The sequence below is a fragment of the Oncorhynchus nerka genome, linkage group LG18, assembly GCF_034236695.1.
Source record: "Oncorhynchus nerka isolate Pitt River linkage group LG18, Oner_Uvic_2.0, whole genome shotgun sequence".
Classification (NCBI taxonomy): Eukaryota; Metazoa; Chordata; class Actinopteri; order Salmoniformes; family Salmonidae; genus Oncorhynchus; species Oncorhynchus nerka.
This window is the reverse complement of record NC_088413.1, coordinates 18,801,751-18,824,543: the sequence shown is the minus strand read 5'-3', so window position 1 is coordinate 18,824,543 and position 22,793 is coordinate 18,801,751. Positions and strand designations below refer to the sequence as shown.

The 22,793-nt window shown below is 38.7% G+C and overlaps 1 protein-coding gene across 1 annotated transcript in view; it reads right to left on the bottom strand.

Annotated features, from left to right (window-relative positions):
• Positions 1-726: 726 nt before the first annotated feature.
• The window catches only part of LOC135561788 (C-type lectin domain family 4 member M-like), a 41,214-nt gene continuing 19,147 nt past the window's right edge, over positions 727-22,793 (bottom strand). The window contains exons 2-6 of the mRNA XM_065003638.1: positions 12,378-12,473; positions 8,728-9,060; positions 8,465-8,610; positions 7,997-8,100; positions 727-4,125 (exon numbers count right to left, since the gene is read on the bottom strand). Of these exons, the coding sequence (XP_064859710.1) occupies positions 3,966-4,125; positions 7,997-8,100; positions 8,465-8,610; positions 8,728-9,060; positions 12,378-12,473 (839 nt within the window). The 3' untranslated portion in view covers positions 727-3,965. The remainder of the gene's footprint in view (positions 4,126-7,996; positions 8,101-8,464; positions 8,611-8,727; positions 9,061-12,377; positions 12,474-22,793) is intronic.

Here is a 22,793-nt window from a genome sequence, read left to right as displayed (position 1 = left end):
TCACAGGTTAGTGATTCGTTTTTTAATCTATTTCTGATTTTTGTGACCTCTCTTTGGCTGGAAAAATGGCTGTGTTTTTCTGTTACTTGGTGGTGACCTAACATAATCATTTGGTGTGCTTTCGCTGTAAAGCCTTTTTGAAATCAGACACTGTGGTTGGATTAAGGAGAATTCTGTCTTTAAAATGGTGCCCAATACTTGTATGTTTGAGAAATTTGAATTATTATGTTGTTTGAATTTGGCACCTTGCAATTTCACAGGCTGTTGGCGAGGGGTACCCCGTTCCCCGACTGGATAACTGAACGTGGGTGTAGGAGGGAGGGAGAGAAAGGGAGAGAGAGGGGGATGGTACTCACTATACCCAAAGAGGGCCACGTCATGACATAAGGCAGGTTCTCAACAGACGTCACTGGCAACAACGTCGCCTATGGGCACAAACCCACTTAATGCTCTCCTTACCTGGTCCATGAGTTTTGGTGGGTGGCCCTCTCTTGGCAGGTTTGTTGTGGTGTCATATTCTTTCCATTTTTTAATAATGGATTTAATGGTGCTCCGTGGGATGTTTCAGGTAAAATTTTTGGTTGATCTGTACTCCTCCACAACTTTGTTCCTGACCTGTTTGGAGAGGTCCTTGGTCTTCATGATGCATCTCTGGGGCCTTTCAGAACAGATGTGTATATAAACTGAGATCATGTGGCACAAAGATTGCACACAGGTAGACTGCAGTACATAATGCATGCACCACTTTTCAGTTTTTTATTTCTTTGAAACAAGTAATTTTTTTCATTTCACTTCACCAATTTGGACTATTTTGTGTATGTCCATCACCATGACATCCAAATAAAAACCATTTAAATTACAGGTTGTAATGTAACAAGAACAGGAAAAACACCAAAGGGGATGAATACTTTTGTAAGGCACTGTATAACATGAATTAACTGATATGTGACATGAGGGAGAGGTCAGAATAGAGGAGAGAGAGGGGAGAGAGAGAGACAGAGAGAGAGAGAGAGAGAGAGAGACAGAGAGACAGAGAGAGAGAGAAAGCAAGGGAGAGAAGAATTATCTGATATGTGACAAGAATTCATGCTAAAATTAAAGCTCTGCCCCACCTGCCCTGAATGACGGGGTCGCCGCTGCCTGTCCTTGAAAACTTCTGAGGGGAGGGACCTTGGATATTCTCTCCCAATGCGTGTTGAGAATGAGGCGAGCGGTGGTTTCCAATATTCAACATTTTCTCCAGAAGTGTGCGCTTGTTCACTTCCCTTTATGCATTTGATAGGAAATCACCAGTATATGGGATTTCCCTCTAGCCCACATGCCTACACCGACCCAAGGCTTTTAGATTTATGGGAAATAGTAGATGAGCGTACACTTCAGCAGAAAGAAGAGATTATTGGAACGCAATCCAGAATCTGAATATCTGAAAACCAATATTGTGGACGCGGTGTGTTAGTTGTCTCTTGGTACTGAAAGAGTGGTCGGCGTTTTGGCCAACTTGAACGATGCACTGTGCAACCACATGATGCGCTGGATTTGTGAGAAATTACAGAAATATCTACATATAGGTCAAATCCACATCTTGTTTAAATGTGTTTATTATATTATCATCTACAACTGTTTGTTGTACATGAACATTTTCCCTAAGATTGTGTAATTAACTGGGAGTACATGCATTTACATGCTACATGGTATGATCATTTTGTTGTAATTCATTTTTGCCTATAGATTATTTGCAGCCTTTTGGATCAGTCACAAAACTGTATCGGTTTCAGCTTTGTCCAATTCCCTCTAAACAGTCTATTCATGTCAGGGATCGGCCTCCCGCATGCGGGACAACATCCAGTTAAACTGGAGGGCGTGTTATTCAAATCAATTCTAAGAGTTAATATAGATTTTAAACATTTAGGTACATATAAGTGTCTTATATTAGCTGAAAGCTTAATTAATGTGGTCAGTGTGAAAACGATGATTGATATCAGACCAGAAATATTGTTAGTAAGACTAGCTAAGCATTGGCACCAAGTGTAGAGTTTGCACATGTTTTTTCAGATTAGGGGATAAGAGCCCGAAAGCAAAGCTAAAACATTTACATATTACCTTAATGTTTTCTTCTTTCTGTTAACCTAAGTTTAAATGTTAATGTGTTATAGTCTCTATGGCCAATACACAGAACACAACACAGAACACAGCATCCTCACAATGTTGATTTTATAGAAGCAATGCCATGTCATAGTTTAGAAACAAACTGTATCATTACCTTTCTGACTGACTCCTAATGGTAATATCTACTGTATGATTACCTTTCTGAATGACTCCTAATGGTAATATCTACTGTATGATTACCTTTCTAACTGACTCCTAATGGTAATATCTACTGTATGATTACCTTTCTAACTGACTCCTAATGGTAATATCTACTGTATGATTACCTTTCTAACTGACTCCTAATGGTAATATCTACTGTGTGATTACCTTTCTAACTGACTCCTAATGGTAATATCTACTGTATGATTACCTTTCTAACTGACTCCTAATGGTAATATCTACTGTATGATTACCTTTCTAACTGACTCCTAATGGTAATATCTACTGTATGATTACTTTCTAACTGTCTCCTAATGGTAATATCTACTGTATGATTACCTTTCTAAATGACTCCTAATGGTAATATCTACTGTATGATTACCTTTCTAACTGACTCCTAATGGTAATATCTGCTGTATCATTACTTTTCTAACTGACTCCTAATGGTAATATCTACTGTATGATTACCTTTCTAACTGACTCCTAATGGTAATATCTACTGTATGATTCTAACTTCAGTGACTAGTAGTTGAGTAGTTGCTCAGATGTGCATCTCTACCAGTTACCTCTCTGATCTCTGTCTGTTGTCCACTACAGTTTTTAAAGTATCCAATCACATTCACTCAGGAAGTTAAACATGACAGGATATTCTAAACACAGTGATATAACATGATAGCTGCATGACAACAAGTAGTGAAAAGTGCAGCCTTTCATCCTATCACTTTGACTGTTCTGTTTGCGGCTTCCCCAACCTTCAAATGGAGTTCACATTATGACTCTATCTCTCTCTATGCCATCGATAGGGACACTTTTCTTTTATCTATGCTGTCTGTGTGTGACATCAGTGTGAAGAGTTATTCAGAGGTGTGTGTGGGACATCTGTCTGCATCTTTATCAGAAAAGGGGAACTTCACACATGTGTCTTTGTGTGTGTCTGTGTGTTTGTCTGTGTGTGTGTCTGTGTGTCTGTCTGTGTTTGTGTCTGTGTCTGTTTTTGTGCGTGTGTCTGTATGTCTGTCTGTGTTTGTGTCTGTGTGTGTGTCTGTGTGTGCGTTTGCCTGCGTGCAGCATGTATCCTCTCAGTACTGTTCTGCCTTCTGTCTGTCCAACTGCAATTCACATTGTTTTAACAATCCAATCACATTCAATCAGGAAGCTGGTAAACCTGCTAGGTTCCTTTCTTACTTAATCTGAGCCTTAGTTCATCTTCCTACTAAAGTCGTTTATGCTAATAATTGACTATGAAAAAATCACATTATGGCAAATCACATAATATGTTTCTATTTAAACAATGAATACAAGCATTTTACATATGACAGTATGTCTACACACTGTTTAACCAGAGAGAGAGATGCATTAGCACTGTAGCACTACTATATAATGAGCTACTGTATAACTCTTCACAAATCCAGTTATGTTGAGAGGTAAATGCTATGTCAGAATATTTATATACAAAATTCCCAATATTAACATCAGCACAGTCCTAGTTACAATATATTCTGGTTCACAACCATTATCAGGTTGTTTGCCCCTCAGTACAGTACCAGCAGTGTGTTGGTGTGTGTGTGTCTTAGAGAGAGAGAATGAAGTTGTGTGCACTGTAAGGTGCTGTATGTGTGCACGTCCTCCCACCAGCCTCCTCTGTTGTCATGGTGATGTTAAACCACTTTCTCACAAATCCAGTAACGATTGTCTAAACATGACTGGTCATTCCATGCCTTTACAGGAAGCCAGGTTTCTGTGTTCAGCTCAACACAGTCCTCCTCACCATTTGCTGGGTTGTCACCACCATTATCAGGCTGCTGTGAGTACCAGTAACTACAGGGTAAACAAGACAGAGAAAAGAAAATAATAAACATTGTGATTTGTCACATGCGCTGAATACAACAGGTGTAGACTTTACCATGAAATGCTTAGTTATGGGTCCTTTCCCAACAATGCAGAGTTAAATAGTAAGAAATAAATTAAGAAAACTTTGCTAAATAAAAAAATGAAAATATTAAACACAAAATAAAAAGTGACCAAGCAATTAGGATAGATAATAAACAGAGTTGCAGGGTGAGTGTGAAGAATGTGAAAGAATGTGAAAGTGTGTGTGCGTGTGTGGACGTGTTAAATACTATTTCTAGGGGGTTTAGGGTGTGTGGATAGAGTCTAGTGAGTGTATGGGTAGAGTCTAGTGAGTGTGTGGGTAGAGACTAGTGAGTGTGTGGGTGGAGTCTAGTGAGTGTGTGGGTAGAGTCTAGTGAGTGTATGGGTAGAGTCTAGTGAGTGTGTGGGTAGAGTCTAGTGAGTGTGTGGGAGTGTGAGTGTGTGGGTAGAGTCTAGTGAGTGTGTGGGTAGAGTCTAGTGAGTGTGTGGGTAGAGTCTAGTGAGTGAGTGTGTGTGAGTGTGTGGGTAGAGTCTAGTGAGTGTGTGGGTAGAGTCTAGTGAGTGTGTGGGTAGAGTCTAGTGAGTGTGTGGGTAGAGTCTAGTGAGTGTGTGGGTAGAGTCTAGTGAGTGTGTGGGTAGAGTCTAGTGAGTGTGTGGGTAGAGTCTAGTGAGTGTGTGGGTAGAGTCTAGTGAGTGTGTGGGTAGAGTCTAGTGAGTGTGTGGGTAGAGTCTAGTGAGTGTGTGGGTAGAGTCTAGTGAGTGTGTGGGTAGAGTCTAGTGAGTGTGAGTGTGTGGGTAGAGTCTAGTGAGTGTGTGGGTGAGTGTGTGGGTAGAGTCTAGTGAGTGTGTGGGTAGTGAGTGTGGGTAGAGTCTAGTGAGTGTGTGGGTAGTGAGTGTGTGTGGGGTAGAGACTAGTGAGTCTAGTGAGTGTGTGGGTAGAGTCTAGTGAGTGTGTGGGTAGAGACTAGTGAGTGTGTGGGTAGAGGTGAGTGTGTGGGTAGAGTCTAGTGAGTGTGTGAGGTGAGAGTCTAGTGAGTGTGTGGGTAGAGTCTAGTGAGTGTGTGGGTAGAGTCTAGTGAGTGTGTGGGTAGAGTCTAGTGAGTGTGTGGGTAGAGTCTAGTGAGTGTGTGGGTAGAGTCTAGTGAGTGTGTGGGTGTGTGGGTAGAGTCTAGTGAGTGTGTGGGTAGAGACTAGTGAGTGTGTGGGTAGAGTCTAGTGAGTGTGGGGTAGAGTCTAGTGAGTGTGTGGGTAGAGTCTAGTGAGTGTGTGGGTAGAGTCTAGTGAGTGTGTGGGTAGAGACTAGTGAGTGTGTGGGTAGAGTGTGAGTGGTGGGTAGAGTCTAGTGAGTGTGTGGGTAGAGTCTAGTGAGTGTGTGGGTAGAGTCTAGTGAGTGTGAGTGTGAGTGTGGTCTAGTGAGTGTGTGGGTAGAGTCTAGTGAGTGTGTGGGTAGAGTGAGTGTGGGGTAGAGTCTAGTGAGTGTGTGGGTAGAGTCTAGTGTGTGAGTGTGGGGTAGAGTCTAGTGAGTGTGTGGGTAGAGTCTAGTGAGTGTGTGGGTAGAGTCTAGTGAGTGTGTGGGTGAGTCTAGTGAGTGTGTGGGTAGAGTCTAGTGAGTGTGTGGGTAGAGTCTAGTGAGTGTGTGGGTAGAGTCTAGTGAGTGTGGGTAGAGTCTAGTGAGAGAGTCTAGTGAGTGTGTGGGTAGAGTCTAGTGAGTGTGTGGGTAGAGTCTAGTGAGTGTGTGGGTAGAGTCTAGTGAGTGTGTGGGTAGAGTCTAGTGAGTGTGTGGGTAGAGTCTAGTGAGTGTGAGGGTAGAGTCTAGTGAGTGTGTGGGTAGAGTCTAGTGAGTGTGTGGGTAGAGTCTAGTGAGTGTGTGGGTAGAGTCTAGTGAGTGTGTGGGTGAGTGTGTGGGTAGAGTCTAGTGAGTGTGTGGGTAGAGTCTAGTGAGTGTGTGGGTAGAGTCTAGTGAGTGTGTGGGTAGAGTCTAGTGAGTGTGTGGGTAGAGTCTAGTGAGTGTGTGGGTAGAGTCTAGTGAGTGTGTGGGTAGTGTGAGTGTGTGGGTAGAGTCTAGTGAGTGTGGGTAGAGTCTAGTGTGAGTGTGGGGTAGAGTCTAGTGAGTGTGTGGGTAGAGTCTAGTGAGTGTGTGGGTAGAGTCTAGTGAGTGTGTGGGTAGAGACTAGTGAGTGTGTGGGTAGAGACTAGTGAGTGTGTGGGTAGAGTCTAGTGAGTGTGTGGGTAGAGACTAGTGAGTGTGTGGGTAGAGTCTAGTGAGTGTGAGGGTAGAGTCTAGTGAGTGTGTGTGGTAGAGACTAGTGAGTGTGTGGGTAGAGTCTAGTGAGTGTGTGGGTAGAGTCTAGTGAGTGTGTGGGTAGAGTCTAGTGAGTGTGTGGGTAGAGTCTAGTGAGTGTGTGGGTAGAGTCTAGTGAGTGTGTGGGTAGAGTCTAGTGAGTGTGTGGGTAGAGTCTAGTGAGTGTGTGGGTAGAGTCTAGTGAGTGTGTGGGTAGAGTCTAGTGAGTGTGTGGGTAGAGTCTAGTGAGTCTAGTGAGTGTGTGGGTAGAGTCTAGTGAGTGTGTGGGTAGAGTCTAGTGAGTGTGTGGGTAGAGTCTAGTGAGTGTGTGGGTAGAGTCTAGTGAGTGTGTGGGTAGAGACTAGTGAGTGAGACTAGTGAGTGTGTGGGTAGAGTCTAGTGAGTGTGTGGGTAGAGACTAGTGAGTGTGTGGGTAGAGTCTAGTGAGTGTGAGGGTAGAGTCTAGTGAGTGTGTGGGTAGAGACTAGTGAGTGTGTGGGTAGAGTCTAGTGAGTGTGTGGGTAGAGTCTAGTGAGTGTGTGGGTAGAGTCTAGTGAGTGTGTGTGAGTCTAGTGAGTGTGTGGGTAGAGTCTAGTGAGTGTGTGGGTAGAGTCTAGTGAGTGTGTGGGTAGAGTCTAGTGAGTGTGTGGGTGAGTCTAGTGAGTGTGTGGGTAGTCTAGTGAGTGTGTGGGTAGAGTCTAGTGAGTGTGTGGGTAGAGTCTAGTGAGTGTGTGGGTAGAGTCTAGTGAGTGTGTGGGTAGAGTCTAGTGAGTGTGAGGGTAGAGTCTAGTGAGTGTGAGGGTAGAGTCTAGTGAGTGTGTGGGTAGAGTCTAGTGAGTGTGTGGGTAGAGTCTAGTGAGTGTGTGGGTAGAGTCTAGTGAGTGTGTGGGTAGAGTCTAGTGAGTGTGTGGGTAGAGTCTAGTGAGTGTGTGGGTAGAGTCTAGTGAGTGTGAGGGTAGAGTCTAGTGAGTGTGTGGGTAGAGTCTAGTGAGTGTGTGGGTAGAGTCTAGTGAGTGTGTGGGTAGAGTCTAGTGAGTGTGTGGGTAGAGTCTAGTGAGTGTGTGGGTAGAGTCTAGTGAGTGTGTGGGTAGAGTCTAGTGAGTGTGTGGGTAGAGTCTAGTGAGTGTGTGGGTAGAGTCTAGTGAGTGTCCATAGAACCAGTGCAAATAACATAAAACATACTAATTAAAAAGACATAGACTCAGTGCAAGAGTGTCAGTGTAAAAAAATAAAAAATAAAAGGTGTCAATGTAAATACAGACATGTTTTTTCAGATTTCCAAAGGAGCATTGCCTTATTTGGAACAAGAACCAACACTTTATCTGTATTTTTTAATTATATTTTAAGATATGTCTTTAGTGCTCGTGGAATGACATCGATGAACATGATTTGAAGCAACATGTAATTTGCTAAAGGTCTCTATCACACCTGGATGGTCAAGTCTCATCTTGTGTTCTTTGAATTATGAACAACACGGATCATCATTCCTACTCATTACAATGTGGTTATTGTTATTATAGAGCAGTAGTCTCTTACCTTGGGATGGTCAGTGGGGTGCCGTCCACCCATTTCCAGGCCCCCTCAGTAACAGAGTCAGTCAGACCAATCCAGGCTCTCTTATTGAAGCTTAAGAGAAACTCCTGTTGGTGAGAAAGATACTGATATTGTCAACTACTATAGACTACATGTGTTAAATACTGAAAGATACATTACTGACCAAGGCATGTTTTATTCTCTCACTCACTCACTCACTCACTCACTCACTCACTCACTCACTCACTCACTCACTCACTCACTCACTCACTCACTCACTCACTCACTCACTCACTCACTCACTCACTCACTCACTCACTCACTCACTCACTCACTCGCACTCTCACTCACTCACTCACTCACTCACTCACTCACACTCACTCACTCACTCACTCACTCACTCACTCACTCACTCACTCACTCACTCACTCACTCACTTACTCACTCACTCACACTCACTCACTCACTCACCTGTTCCAAATCACTGTTTATGATCACCAGGTCTGCTCCTCTCTTCAGACAGTCCTGTCTGCTCTCCTTCCAGCTTTTAGTCTCAGTAGACAGGAAGTACCAACTGGATTCCAACTTAATCTGCCAGCCTTCAGGACAGGTTTGTTCTACAACACAAAAACATATATTTCCATCTTGTTATTCGGCACCTATTATTGTAGAATACGAACACTGCATATTAGATACTGTATGTGATGTTATGATCATTTATCAGGTAAACTCACTCAGATTAGAGAACTTTGACGTGAGATCATCTCTATCCATCTGTAGCTGGTCTCTCTCTTTAGTCAGGGTGTTGTAACTGATCTGTAGCTGGTCTCTCTCTTTAGTCAGGGTGTTGTAACTGATCTGTAGCTGGTCTCTCTCTTTAGTCAGGGTGTTGTAACTGGTCTGTAGCTGGTCTCTCTCTTTAGTCAGAATGTTGTAAATGGGTTTTAGCTGGTCTCTCTCTTCAGTCAGGGTTTTGTAACTGGTCTGTAGCTGGTCTCTCTCTTCAGTCAGTGTGTTGTAACTGGTCTGTAGCTGGTCTCTCTCCACAGTCTCATTGCCTCTGTTATCTGGAAAGGATTGATACATATAGCTCCTGGTTAATTCCCTCACAAAACAGTAATTCAATAATATCTAAATGCATATTCCCATGATAATGACTGAGATGATTGGCATGCAGTGTGGACATTTCACCAGTAAAACGTGATGAATTATCATTCAAGATTGACATGGATGTTTAGAGATTATTTTGAAATGAGGAATGCCTAACGTGGTGTAGGAAGGTGTTAAATATAACACGTTTTTGAGACAATGTGGATATAGTCAGACGTAATCTGAGGATGCATGTCATGTATATTCTATGAAGAGATTGAAAAGGGGCCATCTGTCGGTACAAACTTGATTGAGACATGATGATGTCATAAACAAATATCACTCCACCACTGGTTACAAAATACATAATCGGCATCAGGAAAATAGGACAGACTATCAGCTGATCATTGACGTTGATGATTGATGTAAATCTGCTAGTTAGCTAGATCAATCATTCTTTCACTGATCGGGATTTAATCTTTAATACTCACAAATAATAACTTCATAACATAGCCTGACCTTCATGGTCCCGCTTTAAATTACCTTCAGCTTATGAAGGCTTTTATACTGCCTTCGTAATGCTTTCATAAACACTACATAAATGTGTTATTTAGCATCTTTAAGTATATGTCATGCTTTAGAAAGGGTTCATAAACATGGCCTAACTGTGTGACAATATCACCCATGTCAAGTGTGACATGACCCACTATGTTGAATAAGATATAAACATATAAAGGGGGACAAGCTGTGCTGAAGTATGAAACACGCTCTAAAGTTAAGTTTAGATGACACCTAATCTCGTTCCCAGACACTTCCGCCCAAATGGTCAGAAGATAAACACATCAAACTTGGCTTTCATTAGTTATGTTAGGTTAGCAAAGGACATGGCCTAATGGCAGGCAAATATTTTACTCAGTTAGGTCACTTACATAGAATTCTATGGTCACTCCAAATAAGGCCAACTTTAAATGGTTGACATCCCAGGCTTATACTGTGCATTCAGAAAGTATTCAGACCCTTTGACTTTCTTACAACCTTATTCTACAATGTATTAAATTGTTTTCTCCCCTCATCAATCTAAACCCCATAATGACAAAGCATAAACAGTTTTGTAGAAATGTGTGCAGCTTTAAGCTAGGGGGCACTATTTTTATTTTTGGAAAAATAACGTTCCCAAAGTTAACTGCCTATTTCTCAGGACCAGATGCTAGAATATGCATATAATTGATAGCTTAGGATAGAAAACAATCTAGAGTTTCCAAAACTGTAAAAATATTGTCTGTGAGTATAACAGAACTGATATTGCAGGCGAAGTCCTGAGAAAAATCAGGAAGTGACCCTTATTTTGAAACCCCTGTCTTTCTATGCATCCCTATTGCCCATTGAAAGGGATATCAACCAGATTCCTTTTTCTATGTCTTCCCTAAGGTGTCTACAGCCTTTAGACGTAGTTTCACGCCTTTATGTTGAAGAATGAGCGTAAACGAACACATTGCGTAAGTGGCCAGCTGATGGCTCTCAGAGTGATTCTTGCGTGAAAGAGAGAGGTAGCCATTTTTCCTCCCAGTCCTACTGAAAAGCCAACTGTCCCGGTTGATATATTATCGAAAATATATTTGAAAAACACCTTGAGGATTGATTGCAAGAAACGTTTCCATGTTTCTGTCGATATTATGGATATAATTTGGATTTTAACGCTATGCTAGGCTATCGATAAACAACGTTTGCCATGTTTCTGTCAATATTATGGAGCTAATTTGGAATATTTTTCGGCGTTGTCGTGACCGCAATTTCCAGGTGATTTCTCAGCCAAACGTGAAGAACAAACGGAACTATTTCGCCTCCAAAATTAATATTTAGGGAAAAAATTTACTTTGGCTATCTACCTGGGAGTCTCGTGAGTGAAAACGTCCGAAGTTAATCAAAGGTAAACGATTTAATTTGATCGCTTTTCTGATTTTCGTGACAAGGTTGCCTGCTGCTAGCAAGGCATAATGCTATGCTAGTCTATGATACACTTACACAAATGCTTGTCTAGCGTTGGCTGTAAAGCATATTTTGAAAATCTGAGATGACAGGGTGATTAACAAAAGGCTAAGCTGTGTTCCAATATATTTCACTTGTGATTTTCATGAATATGAATATTTTCTAGTAAGATTATTTGACCAATGCGCTATGCTAATTAGTGTAGTTGCTGACAATTCTCCCGGATCCGGGATGGGTAGTTCAAAGATTAAAAATAATAAAACAGAAATATCAAATTTACTATTATTATTCAGACCCTTTACTCAGTACTTTGTTGAAGCACCTTTGGCAGCGATTACAGCCTCGAGACTTATTGGGTATGATTATTGGTTACAAGCTTGGCACACCTGTATTTGGGGAGTTTCTCCCATGTTTCTCTGTATATCCTCTCAACCTCTGTCAGGTTGGATGTGGAGCATTGCTGCACAGCTATTTTCAAGTCTCTCCAGAGGTGTTCGATTGGGTTCAAGTCCAGGCTTTGACTGGGCCACTGAAGGACATTCAGAGTCTTGTCCTGAAGCCATTCCTGCGTTGTCTGTCATGTGCCTTTTACTGAGGAGTGGCTTCCGTCTGGCCACTCCACCATAAAGGCCAGATTGGTGAGTGCTGCATAGATGGTTGTCCATCTGGAAGGTTCTCCCATCTCCAGAGAGGAACTCTGGAGTTCTGTCAGAGTACTTTTGTTGAAGCACCTGTCACGTCCCTGACGGCCAGTTATAGCAAGAGCCTTGGTGTTTCCCAACTCCTTCCAAATCATGTCCAAACAATTGAATTTACCACAGGTGGATTCCAATCAAGTTGTACAAGCATCTCAAGGAAGATCAATGGAAACAGGATGCACCTGAGCTCAATTTCGAGTCTCACAGCGAAGGGTCTGAATACTTATGTAAATAAGGTATTTATGTTTTTGTTTTTTTATACATTTGGAAAATATTCTATTAACCTGTTTTCACTTTGTCATTATGCGGTATTGTCATTGTGTGTTGATTGATTCAATATTTTCTTCACCTCATCAATTTTATAATAAGTCTGTAACATAACAACATGTGAGGATGTCTGAATACTTCCAGAATGCACTGTAGACATGGTTTGTGTACTCAAGAAGAGCTGATGCAGTTCTTTTGTTTTTGTTGTCACATTATTGGCAGTGCTTGACTTTGACCGAAAAAAGGTTCAGTACGCAGTCCCAAATGGCACCCTGTTCCCTATATAGTGCAATATCAAAAGTACTGTGATAGTGGGGTATCAGTTGGGACAAAGCCTCACTCACAGAAAGCCAGCCGCAGGGAGATGTTGAGAGTGACTTGTAGAACACACAGCACTCCTAAACACACAGCAGCCAGCCTGTAGAGTCTTAGTCTTCCATCTGCAAAGAAACACAGGCAGACACACACACACACACGCACAAACGCGCACACACACACACACACACATAATATTTACCTATTCATTCTTCATGAATGTAACTTCTACTGTAAATGCCTCATGAGCTTAGTTTAACTTTCTAACCTCATCAGGACCCAAAATATAAGCTTGTTCTACCACAGAACTGCAAACACTGTGTAGACTCAAATGGGTAAAACTATCATTTTGATCTCATGGATGGACAGTCCTTGAATACATAGCCATGTCTATGAATTACATACAGTACCAGTCATACATACTGTAGCTATGAATTACATACAGTACCAGTCATACATAACTCTGTCTATGAATTACATACAGTACCAGGCATACATACTGTAGTTCTGTCTATGAATTACATATAGTACCAGACATACATACTGTAGTTCTGTCTATGAATTACATACAGTACCAGTCATACATAACTCTGTCTATGAATTACATACAGTACCAGACATACATACTGTAGTTCTGTCTATGAATTACATACAGTACCAGTCTTACAAACTGTAACTATGAATTACATACAGTACCAGTCTTACATACTGTAGTTCTGTCTATGAATTACATACAGTACCAGTCATACATACTGTAACTATGAATTACATACAGTACCAGACATACATAACTATGTCTATGAATTACATACAGTACCAGTCTTACATACTGTAGTTCTGTCTATGAATTACATACTGTACCAGTCATATATAGTTCTGTCTATGAATTACATACAGTACCAGTCACACATACTGTAGTTCTGTCTATGAATTACATACAGTACCAGCCATGCATAGTTCTGTCTTTGAATTACATACAGTACCAGTCATACATACTGTAGATCTGTCTATGAATTACATACAGTACCAGGCATACATACTGTAGTTCTATCTATGAATTACATACAGTACCAGTCATGCATACATAGCTCTGTCTATGAATTACATAAAGTACCAGTCATACATACTGTAGTTCTGTCTATGAATTACATACAGTACCAGTCATGCACACATAGCTCTGTCTATGAATTACATACAGTACCAGTCATACATACTGTAGTTCTGTCTATGAATTACATACAGTACCAGTCATACATACATAGTTCTGTCTATGAATTACATACAGTACCAGTCATACATACTGTAGTTCTTTCTATGAATTACATACAGTACCAGTCATGCATACATAGTTCTGTCTATGAATTACATACAGTACCAGTCATACATACTGTAGCTCTGTCTATGCATTACATACAGTACCAGTCATACATACTGTAGTTCTGTCTATTAATTACATACAGTACCAGTCATACATACTGTAGTTCTGTCTATGAATTACATACAGTACCAGTCATACATACTGTAGCTCTGTCTATGAATTACATACAGTACCAGTCATACATACTGTAGCTCTGTCTATGAATTACATACAGTACCAGTCATACATACTGTAACTCTGTCTATGAATTACATACAGTACCAGTCATACAGACTGTAGTTCTGTCTATGAATTACATACAGTACCAGTCATGCATACATAGCTCTGTCTATGAATTACATACAGTACCAGTCATACATACTGTAGTTCTGTCTATGAATTACATACAGTACCAGTCATACATACATAGTTCTGTCTATGAATTACATACAGTACCAGTCAAACATACTGTAGTTTTGTCTATGAATTACATACAGTACCAGTCATACATACATAGTTCTGTCTATGAATTACATACAGTACCAGTCATACATACTGTAGCTCTGTCTATGAATTACATACAGTACCAGTCATACATACTGTAGTTCTATCTATGAATTACATACAGTACCAGTCATGCATACATAGCTCTGTCTATGAATTACATAAAGTACCAGTCATACATACTGTAGTTCTGTCTATGAATTACATACAGTACCAGTCATGCATACATAGCTCTGTCTATGAATTACATACAGTACCAGTCATACATACTGTAGTTCTGTCTATGAATTACATACAGTACCAGTCATACATACATAGTTATGTCTATGAATTACATACAGTACCAGTCATACATACTGTAGTTCTTTCTATGAATTACATACTGTACCAGTCATGCATACATAGTTCTGTCTATGAATTACATACAGTACCAGTCATACATACTGTAGCTCTGTCTATGAATTACATACAGTACCAGTCATACATACTGTAGTTCTGTCTATGAATTACATACAGTACCAGTCATACATACTGTAGTTCTGTCTATGAATTACATACAGTACCAGTCATACATACTGTAGCTCTGTCTATGAATTACATACAGTACCAGTCATACATACTGTAGCTCTGTCTATGAATTACATACAGTACCAGTCATACATACTGCAGCTCTGTCTATGAATTACATACAGTACCAGTCATACATACTGTAGTTCTGTCTATGAATTACATACAGTACCAGTCATACATACTGTAGTTCTGTCTATGAATTACATACAGTACCAGTCATACATACTGTAGTTCTGTCTATGAATTACATACAGTACCAGTCATACATACTGTAGCTCTGTCTATGAATTACATACAGTACCAGTCATACATACTGTAGTTCTGTCTATGAATTACATACAGTACCAGTCATACATACTGTAGTTCTGTCTATGAATTACATACAGTACCAGTCATACATACTGTAGCTCTGTCTATGAATTACATACAGTACCAGTCATACATACTGTAGCTCTGTCTATGAATTACATACAGTACCAGTCATACATACTGTAGTTCTGTCTATGAATTACATACAGTACCAGTCATGCATACATAGCTCTGTCTATGAATTACATACAGTACCAGTCATACATACTGTAGTTCTGTCTATGAATTACATACAGTACCAGTCATGCATACATAGCTCTGTCTATGAATTACATACAGTACCAGTCATACATACTGTAGTTCTGTCTATGAATTACATACAGTACCAGTCATACATACATAGTTATGTCTATTAATTACATACAGTACCAGTCATACATACTGTAGTTCTGTCTATGAATTACATACAGTACCAGTCATATATACTGTAGCTCTGTCTATGAATTACATACAGTACCAGCCATGCATAGTTCTGTCTTTGAATTACATACAGTACCAGTCATACATAATGTAGCTCTGTCTATGAATTACATACAGTACCAGTCATACATACTGTAGTTATATCTATGAATTACATACAGTACCAGTCATGCATACATAGCTCTGTCTATGAATTACATAAAGTACCAGTCATACATACTGTAGTTCTGTCTATGAATTACATACAGTACCAGTCATGCATACATAGCTCTGTCTATGAATTACATACAGTACCAGTCATACATACTGTAGTTCTGTCTATCAATTACATACAGTACCAGTCATACATACATAGTTCTGTCTATGAATTACATACAGTACCAGTCATACATACTGTAGTTCTTTCTATGAATTACATACAGTACCAGTCATGCATACATAGTTCTGTCTATGAATTACATACAGTACCAGTCATACATACTGTAGCTCTGTCTATGAATTACATACAGTACCAGTCATACATACTGTAGTTCTGTCTATGAATTACATACAGTACCAGTCATACATACTGTAGCTCTGTCTATGAATTACATACAGTACCAGTCATACATACTGTAGCTCTGTCTATGAATTACATACAGTAGCAGTCATACATACTGTAGCTCTGTCTATGAATTACATACAGTACCAGTCATACATACTGTAGCTCTGTCTATGAATTACATACAGTACCAGTCATACATACTGTAGTTCTGTCTATGAATTACATACAGTACCAGTCATGCATACATAGCTCTGTCTATGAATTACATACAGTACCAGTCATACATACTGTAGTTCTGTCTATGAATTACATACAGTACCAGTCATACATACATAGTTATGTCTATGAATTACATACAGTACCAGTCATACATACTGTAGTTCTGTCTATGAATTACATACAGTACCAGTCATACATACTGTAGTTCTGTCTATGAATTACATACAGTACCAGTCATATATACTGTAGCTCTGTCTATGAATTACATACAGTACCAGCCATGCATAGTTCTGTCTTTGAATTACATACAGTACCAGTCATACATACTGTAGCTCTGTCTATGAATTACATACAGTACCAGTCATACATACTGTAGTTATATCTATGAATTACATACAGTACCAGTCATGCATACATAGCTCTGTCTATGAATTACATAAAGTACCAGTCATACATACTGTAGTTCTGTCTATGAATTACATACAGTACCAGTCATGCATACATAGCTCTGTCTATGAATTACATACAGTACCAGTCATACATACTGTAGTTCTGTCTATCAATTACATACAGTACCAGTCATACATACATAGTTCTGTCTATGAATTACATACAGTACCAGTCATACATACTGTAGTTCTTTCTATGAATTACATACAGTACCAGTCATGCATACATAGTTCTGTCTATGAATTACATACAGTACCAGTCATACATACTGTAGTTCAGTCTATGAATTACATACAGTACCAGTCATGCATACATAGCTCTGTCTATGAATTACATACAGTACCAGTCATACATACTGTAGTTCTGTCTATGAATTACATACAGTACCAGTCATACATACATAGTTCTGTCTATGAATTACATACAGTACCAGTCGTACATACTGTAGTTCTGTCTATGAATTACATACAGTACCAGTCATACATACATAGTTCTGTCTATGAATTACATACAGTACCAGTCATACATACTGTAGCTCTGTCTATGAATTACATACAGTACCAGTCATACATACTGTAGTTCTATCTATGAATTACATACAGTACCAGTCATGCATACATAGCTCTGTCTATGAATTACATAAAGTACCAGTCATACATACTGTAGTTCTGTCTATGAATTACATACAGTACCAGTCATACATACTGTAGCTCTGTCTATGAATTACATACAGTACCAGTCATACATACTGTAGTTCTGTCTATGAATTACATACAGTACCAGTCATACATACTGTAGCTCTGTCTATGAATTACATACAGTACCAGTCATACATACTGTAGCTCTGTCTATGAATTACATACAGTACCAGTCATACATACTGTAGCTCTGTCTATGAATTACATACAGTACCAGTCATACATACTGTAGTTCTGTCTATGAATTACATACAGTACCAGTCATACATACTGTAGTTCTGTCTATGAATTACATACAGTACCAGTCATACATACTGTAGCTCTGTCTATGAATTACATACAGTACCAGTCATACATACTGTAGCTCTGTCTATGAATTACATACAGTACCAGTCATACATACTGTAGCTCTGTCTATGAATTACATACAGTACCAGTCATACATACTGTAGTTCTGTCTATGAATTACATACAGTACCAGTCATGCATACATAGCTCTGTCTATGAATTACATACAGTACCAGTCATACATACTGTAGTTCTGTCTATGAATTACATACAGTACCAGTCATACATACATAGTTCTGTCTATGAATTACATACAGTACCAGTCATACATACTGTAGTTCTGTCTATGAATTACATACAGTACCAGTCATACATACATAGTTCTGTCTATGAATTACATACAGTACCAGTCATACATACTGTAGCTCTGTCTATGAATTACATACAGTACCAGTCATACATACTGTAGTTCTATCTATGAATTACATACAGTACCAGTCATGCATACATAGCTCTGTCTATGAATTACATACAGTACCAGTCATACATACTGTAGTTCTGTCTATGAATTACATACAGTACCAGTCATACATACATAGTTATGTCTATGAATTACATACAGTACCAGTCATACATACATAGTTCTGTCTATGAATTACATACAGTACCAGTCATACATATTGTAGTTCTTTCTATGAATTACATACAGTACCAGTCATACATACTGTAGTTCTGTCTATGAATTACATACAGTACCAGTCATACATACTGTAGCTCTGTCTATGAATTACATACAGTACCAGTCATACATACTGTAGCTCTGTCTATGAATTACATACAGTACCAGTCATACATACTGTAGTTCTGTCTATGAATTACATACAGTACCAGTCATACATACTGTAGTTCTGTCTATGAATTACATACAGTACCAGTCATACATACATATTTCTGTCTATGAATTACATACAGTACCAGTCATACATACTGTAGCTCTGTCTATGAATTACATACAGTACCAGTCATACATACTGTAGTTCTGTCTATGAATTACATACAGTACCAGTCATACATACTGTAGCTCTGTCTATGAATTACATACAGTACCAGTCATACATACTGTAGCTCTGTCTATGAATTACATACAGTACCAGTCATACATACTGTAGCTCTGTCTATGAATTACATACAGTACCAGTCATACATACTGTAGTTCTGTCTATGAATTACATACAGTACCAGTCATACATACTGTAGCTCTGTCTATGAATTACATACAGTACCAGTCATACATACTGTAGCTCTGTCTATGAATTACATACAGTACCAGTCATGCATACATAGCTCTGTCTATGAATTACATACAGTACCAGTCATACATACTGTAGTTCTGTCTATGAATTACATACAGTACCAGTCATACATACATAGTTCTGTCTATGAATTACATACAGTACCAGTCATACATACTGTAGTTTTGTCTATGAATTACAAACAGTACCAGTCATACATACATAGTTCTGTCTATGAATTACATACAGTACCAGTCATACATACTGTAGCTCTGTCTATGAATTACATACAGTACCAGTCATACATACTGTAGTTCTATCTATGAATTACATACAGTACCAGTCATGCATACATAGCTCTGTCTATGAATTACATAAAGTACCAGTCATACATACTGTAGTTCTGTCTATGAATTACATACAGTACCAGTCATGCATACATAGCTCTGTCTATGAATTACATACAGTACCAGTCATACATACTGTAGTTCTGTCTATGAATTACATACAGTACCAGTCATACATACATAGTTATGTCTATGAATTACATACAGTACCAGTCATACATACATAGTTCTGTCATACCAGTCATACATACTGTAGTTCTTTCTATGAATTACATACAGTACCAGTCATGCATACATAGTTCTGTCTATGAATTACATACAGTACCAGTCATACATACTGTAGTTCTGTCTATGAATTACATACAGTACCAGTCATACATACTGTAGCTCTGTCTATGAATTACATACAGTACCAGTCATACATACTGTAGCTCTGTCTATGAATTACATACAGTACCAGTCATACATACTGTAGCTCTGTCTATGAATTACATACAGTACCAGTCATACATACTGTAGCTCTGTCTATGAATTACATACAGTACCAGTCATACATACTGTAGTTCTGTCTATGAATTACATACAGTACCAGTCATACATACTGTAGTTCTGTCTATGAATTACATACAGTACCAGTCATACATACATAGTTCTGTCTATGAATTACATACAGTACCAGTCATACATACTGTAGTTCTGTCTATGAATTACATACAGTACCAGTCATGCATACATAGCTCTGTCTATGAATTACATAAAGTACCAGTCATACATACTGTAGTTCTGTCTATGAATTACATACAGTACCAGTCATGCATACATAGCTCTGTCTATGAATTACATACAGTACCAGTCATACATACTGTAGTTCTGTCTATGAATTACATACAGTACCAGTCATACATACATAGTTCTGTCTATGAATTACATACAGTACCAGTCATACATACTGTAGTTCTGTCTATGAATTACATACAGTACCAGTCATACATACATAGTTCTGTCTATGAATTACATACAGTACCAGTCATACATACTGTAGTTCTGTCTATGAATTACATACAGTACCAGTCATACATACTGTAGCTCTGTCTATGAATTACATACAGTACCAGTCATACATACTGTAGCTCTGTCTATGAATTACATACAGTACCAGTCATACATACTGTAGCTCTGTCTATGAATTACATACAGTACCAGTCATACATACTGTAGTTCTGTCTATGAATTACATACAGTACCAGTCATACATACTGTAGTTCTGTCTATGAATTACATACAGTACCAGTCATACATACATAGTTCTGTCTATGAATTACATACAGTACCAGTCATACATACTGTAGTTCTATCTATGAATTACATACAGTACCAGTCATGCATACATAGCTCTGTCTATGAATTACATAAAGTACCAGTCATACATACTGTAGTTCTGTCTATGAATTACATACAGTACCAGTCATGCATACATAGCTCTGTCTATGAATTACATACAGTACCAGTCATACATACTGTAGTTCTGTCTATGAATTACATACAGTACCAGTCATACATACATAGTTATGTCTATGAATTACATACAGTACCAGTCATACATACTGTAGTTCTGTCTATGAATCACATACAGTACCGGTCATACATACATAGTTCTGTCTATGAATTACATACAGTACCAGTCATACATACTGTAGCTCTGTCTATGAATTACATACAGTACCAGTCATACATACTGTAGTTCTATCTATGAATTACATACAGTACCAGTCATGCATACATAGCTCTGTCTATGAATTACATAAAGTACCAGTCATACATACTGTAGTTCTGTCTATGAATTACATACAGTACCAGTCATGCATACATAGCTCTGTCTATGAATTACATACAGTACCAGTCATACATACTGTAGTTCTGTCTATGAATTACATACAGTACCAGTCATACATACATAGTTATGTCTATGAATTACATACAGTACCAGTCATACATACATAGTTCTGTCTATGAATTACATACAGTACCAGTCATACATACTGTAGTTCTGTCTATGAATTACATACAGTACCAGTCATACATACTGTAGCTCTGTCTATGAATTACATACAGTACCAGTCATACATACTGTAGCTCTGTCTATGAATTACATACAGTACCAGTCATACATACTGTAGCTCTGTCTATGAATTACATACAGTACCAGTCATACATACTGTAGCTCTGTCTATGAATTACATACAGTACCAGTCATACATACTGTAGTTCTGTCTATGAATTACATACAGTACCAGTCATACATACTGTAGTTCTGTCTATGAATTACATACAGTACCAGTCATACATACATAGTTCTGTCTATGAATTACATACAGTACCAGTCATACATACTGTAGCTCTGTCTATGAATTACATACAGTACCAGTCATACATACTGTAGTTCTATCTATGAATTACATACAGTACCAGTCATGCATACATAGCTCTGTCTATGAATTACATAAAGTACCAGTCATACATACTGTAGTTCTGTCTATGAATTACATACAGTACCAGTCATGCATACATAGTTCTGTCTATAAATTACATACAGTACCAGTCATACATACTGTAGTTCTGTCTATGAATTACATACAGTACAGTCATACATACCAGTCAGTACCAGTCATACATACTGTAGTTCTGTCTATGAATTACATACAGTACCAGTCATACATACATAGTTCTGTCTATGAATTACATACAGTACCAGTCATACATACTGTAGTTCTGTCTATGAATTACATACAGTACCAATCATATATACTGTAGCTCTGTCTCTGAATTACATACAGTACCAGCCATGCATAGTTCTGTCTTTGAATTACATACAGTACCAGTCATACATACTGTAGCTCTGTCTATGAATTACATACAGTACCAGTCATACATACTGTAGTTCTGTCTATGAATTACATACAGTACCAGTCATACATACTGTAGTTCTGTCTATGAATTACATACAGTACCAGTCATACATACTGTAGCTCTGTCTATGAATTACATACAGTACCAGTCATACATACTGTAGCTCTGTCTATGAATTACATACAGTACCAGTCATACATACTGTAGCTCTGTCTATGAATTACATACAGTACCAGTCATACATACTGTAGTTCTGTCTATGAATTACATACAGTACCAGTCATACATACTGTAGTTCTGTCTATGAATTACATACAGTACCAGTCATACATACATAGTTCTGTCTATGAATTACATACAGTACCAGTCATACATACTGTAGCTCTGTCTATGAATTACATACAGTACCAGTCATACATACTGTAGTTCTATCTATGAATTACATACAGTACCAGTCATGCATACTGTAGCTCTGTCTAT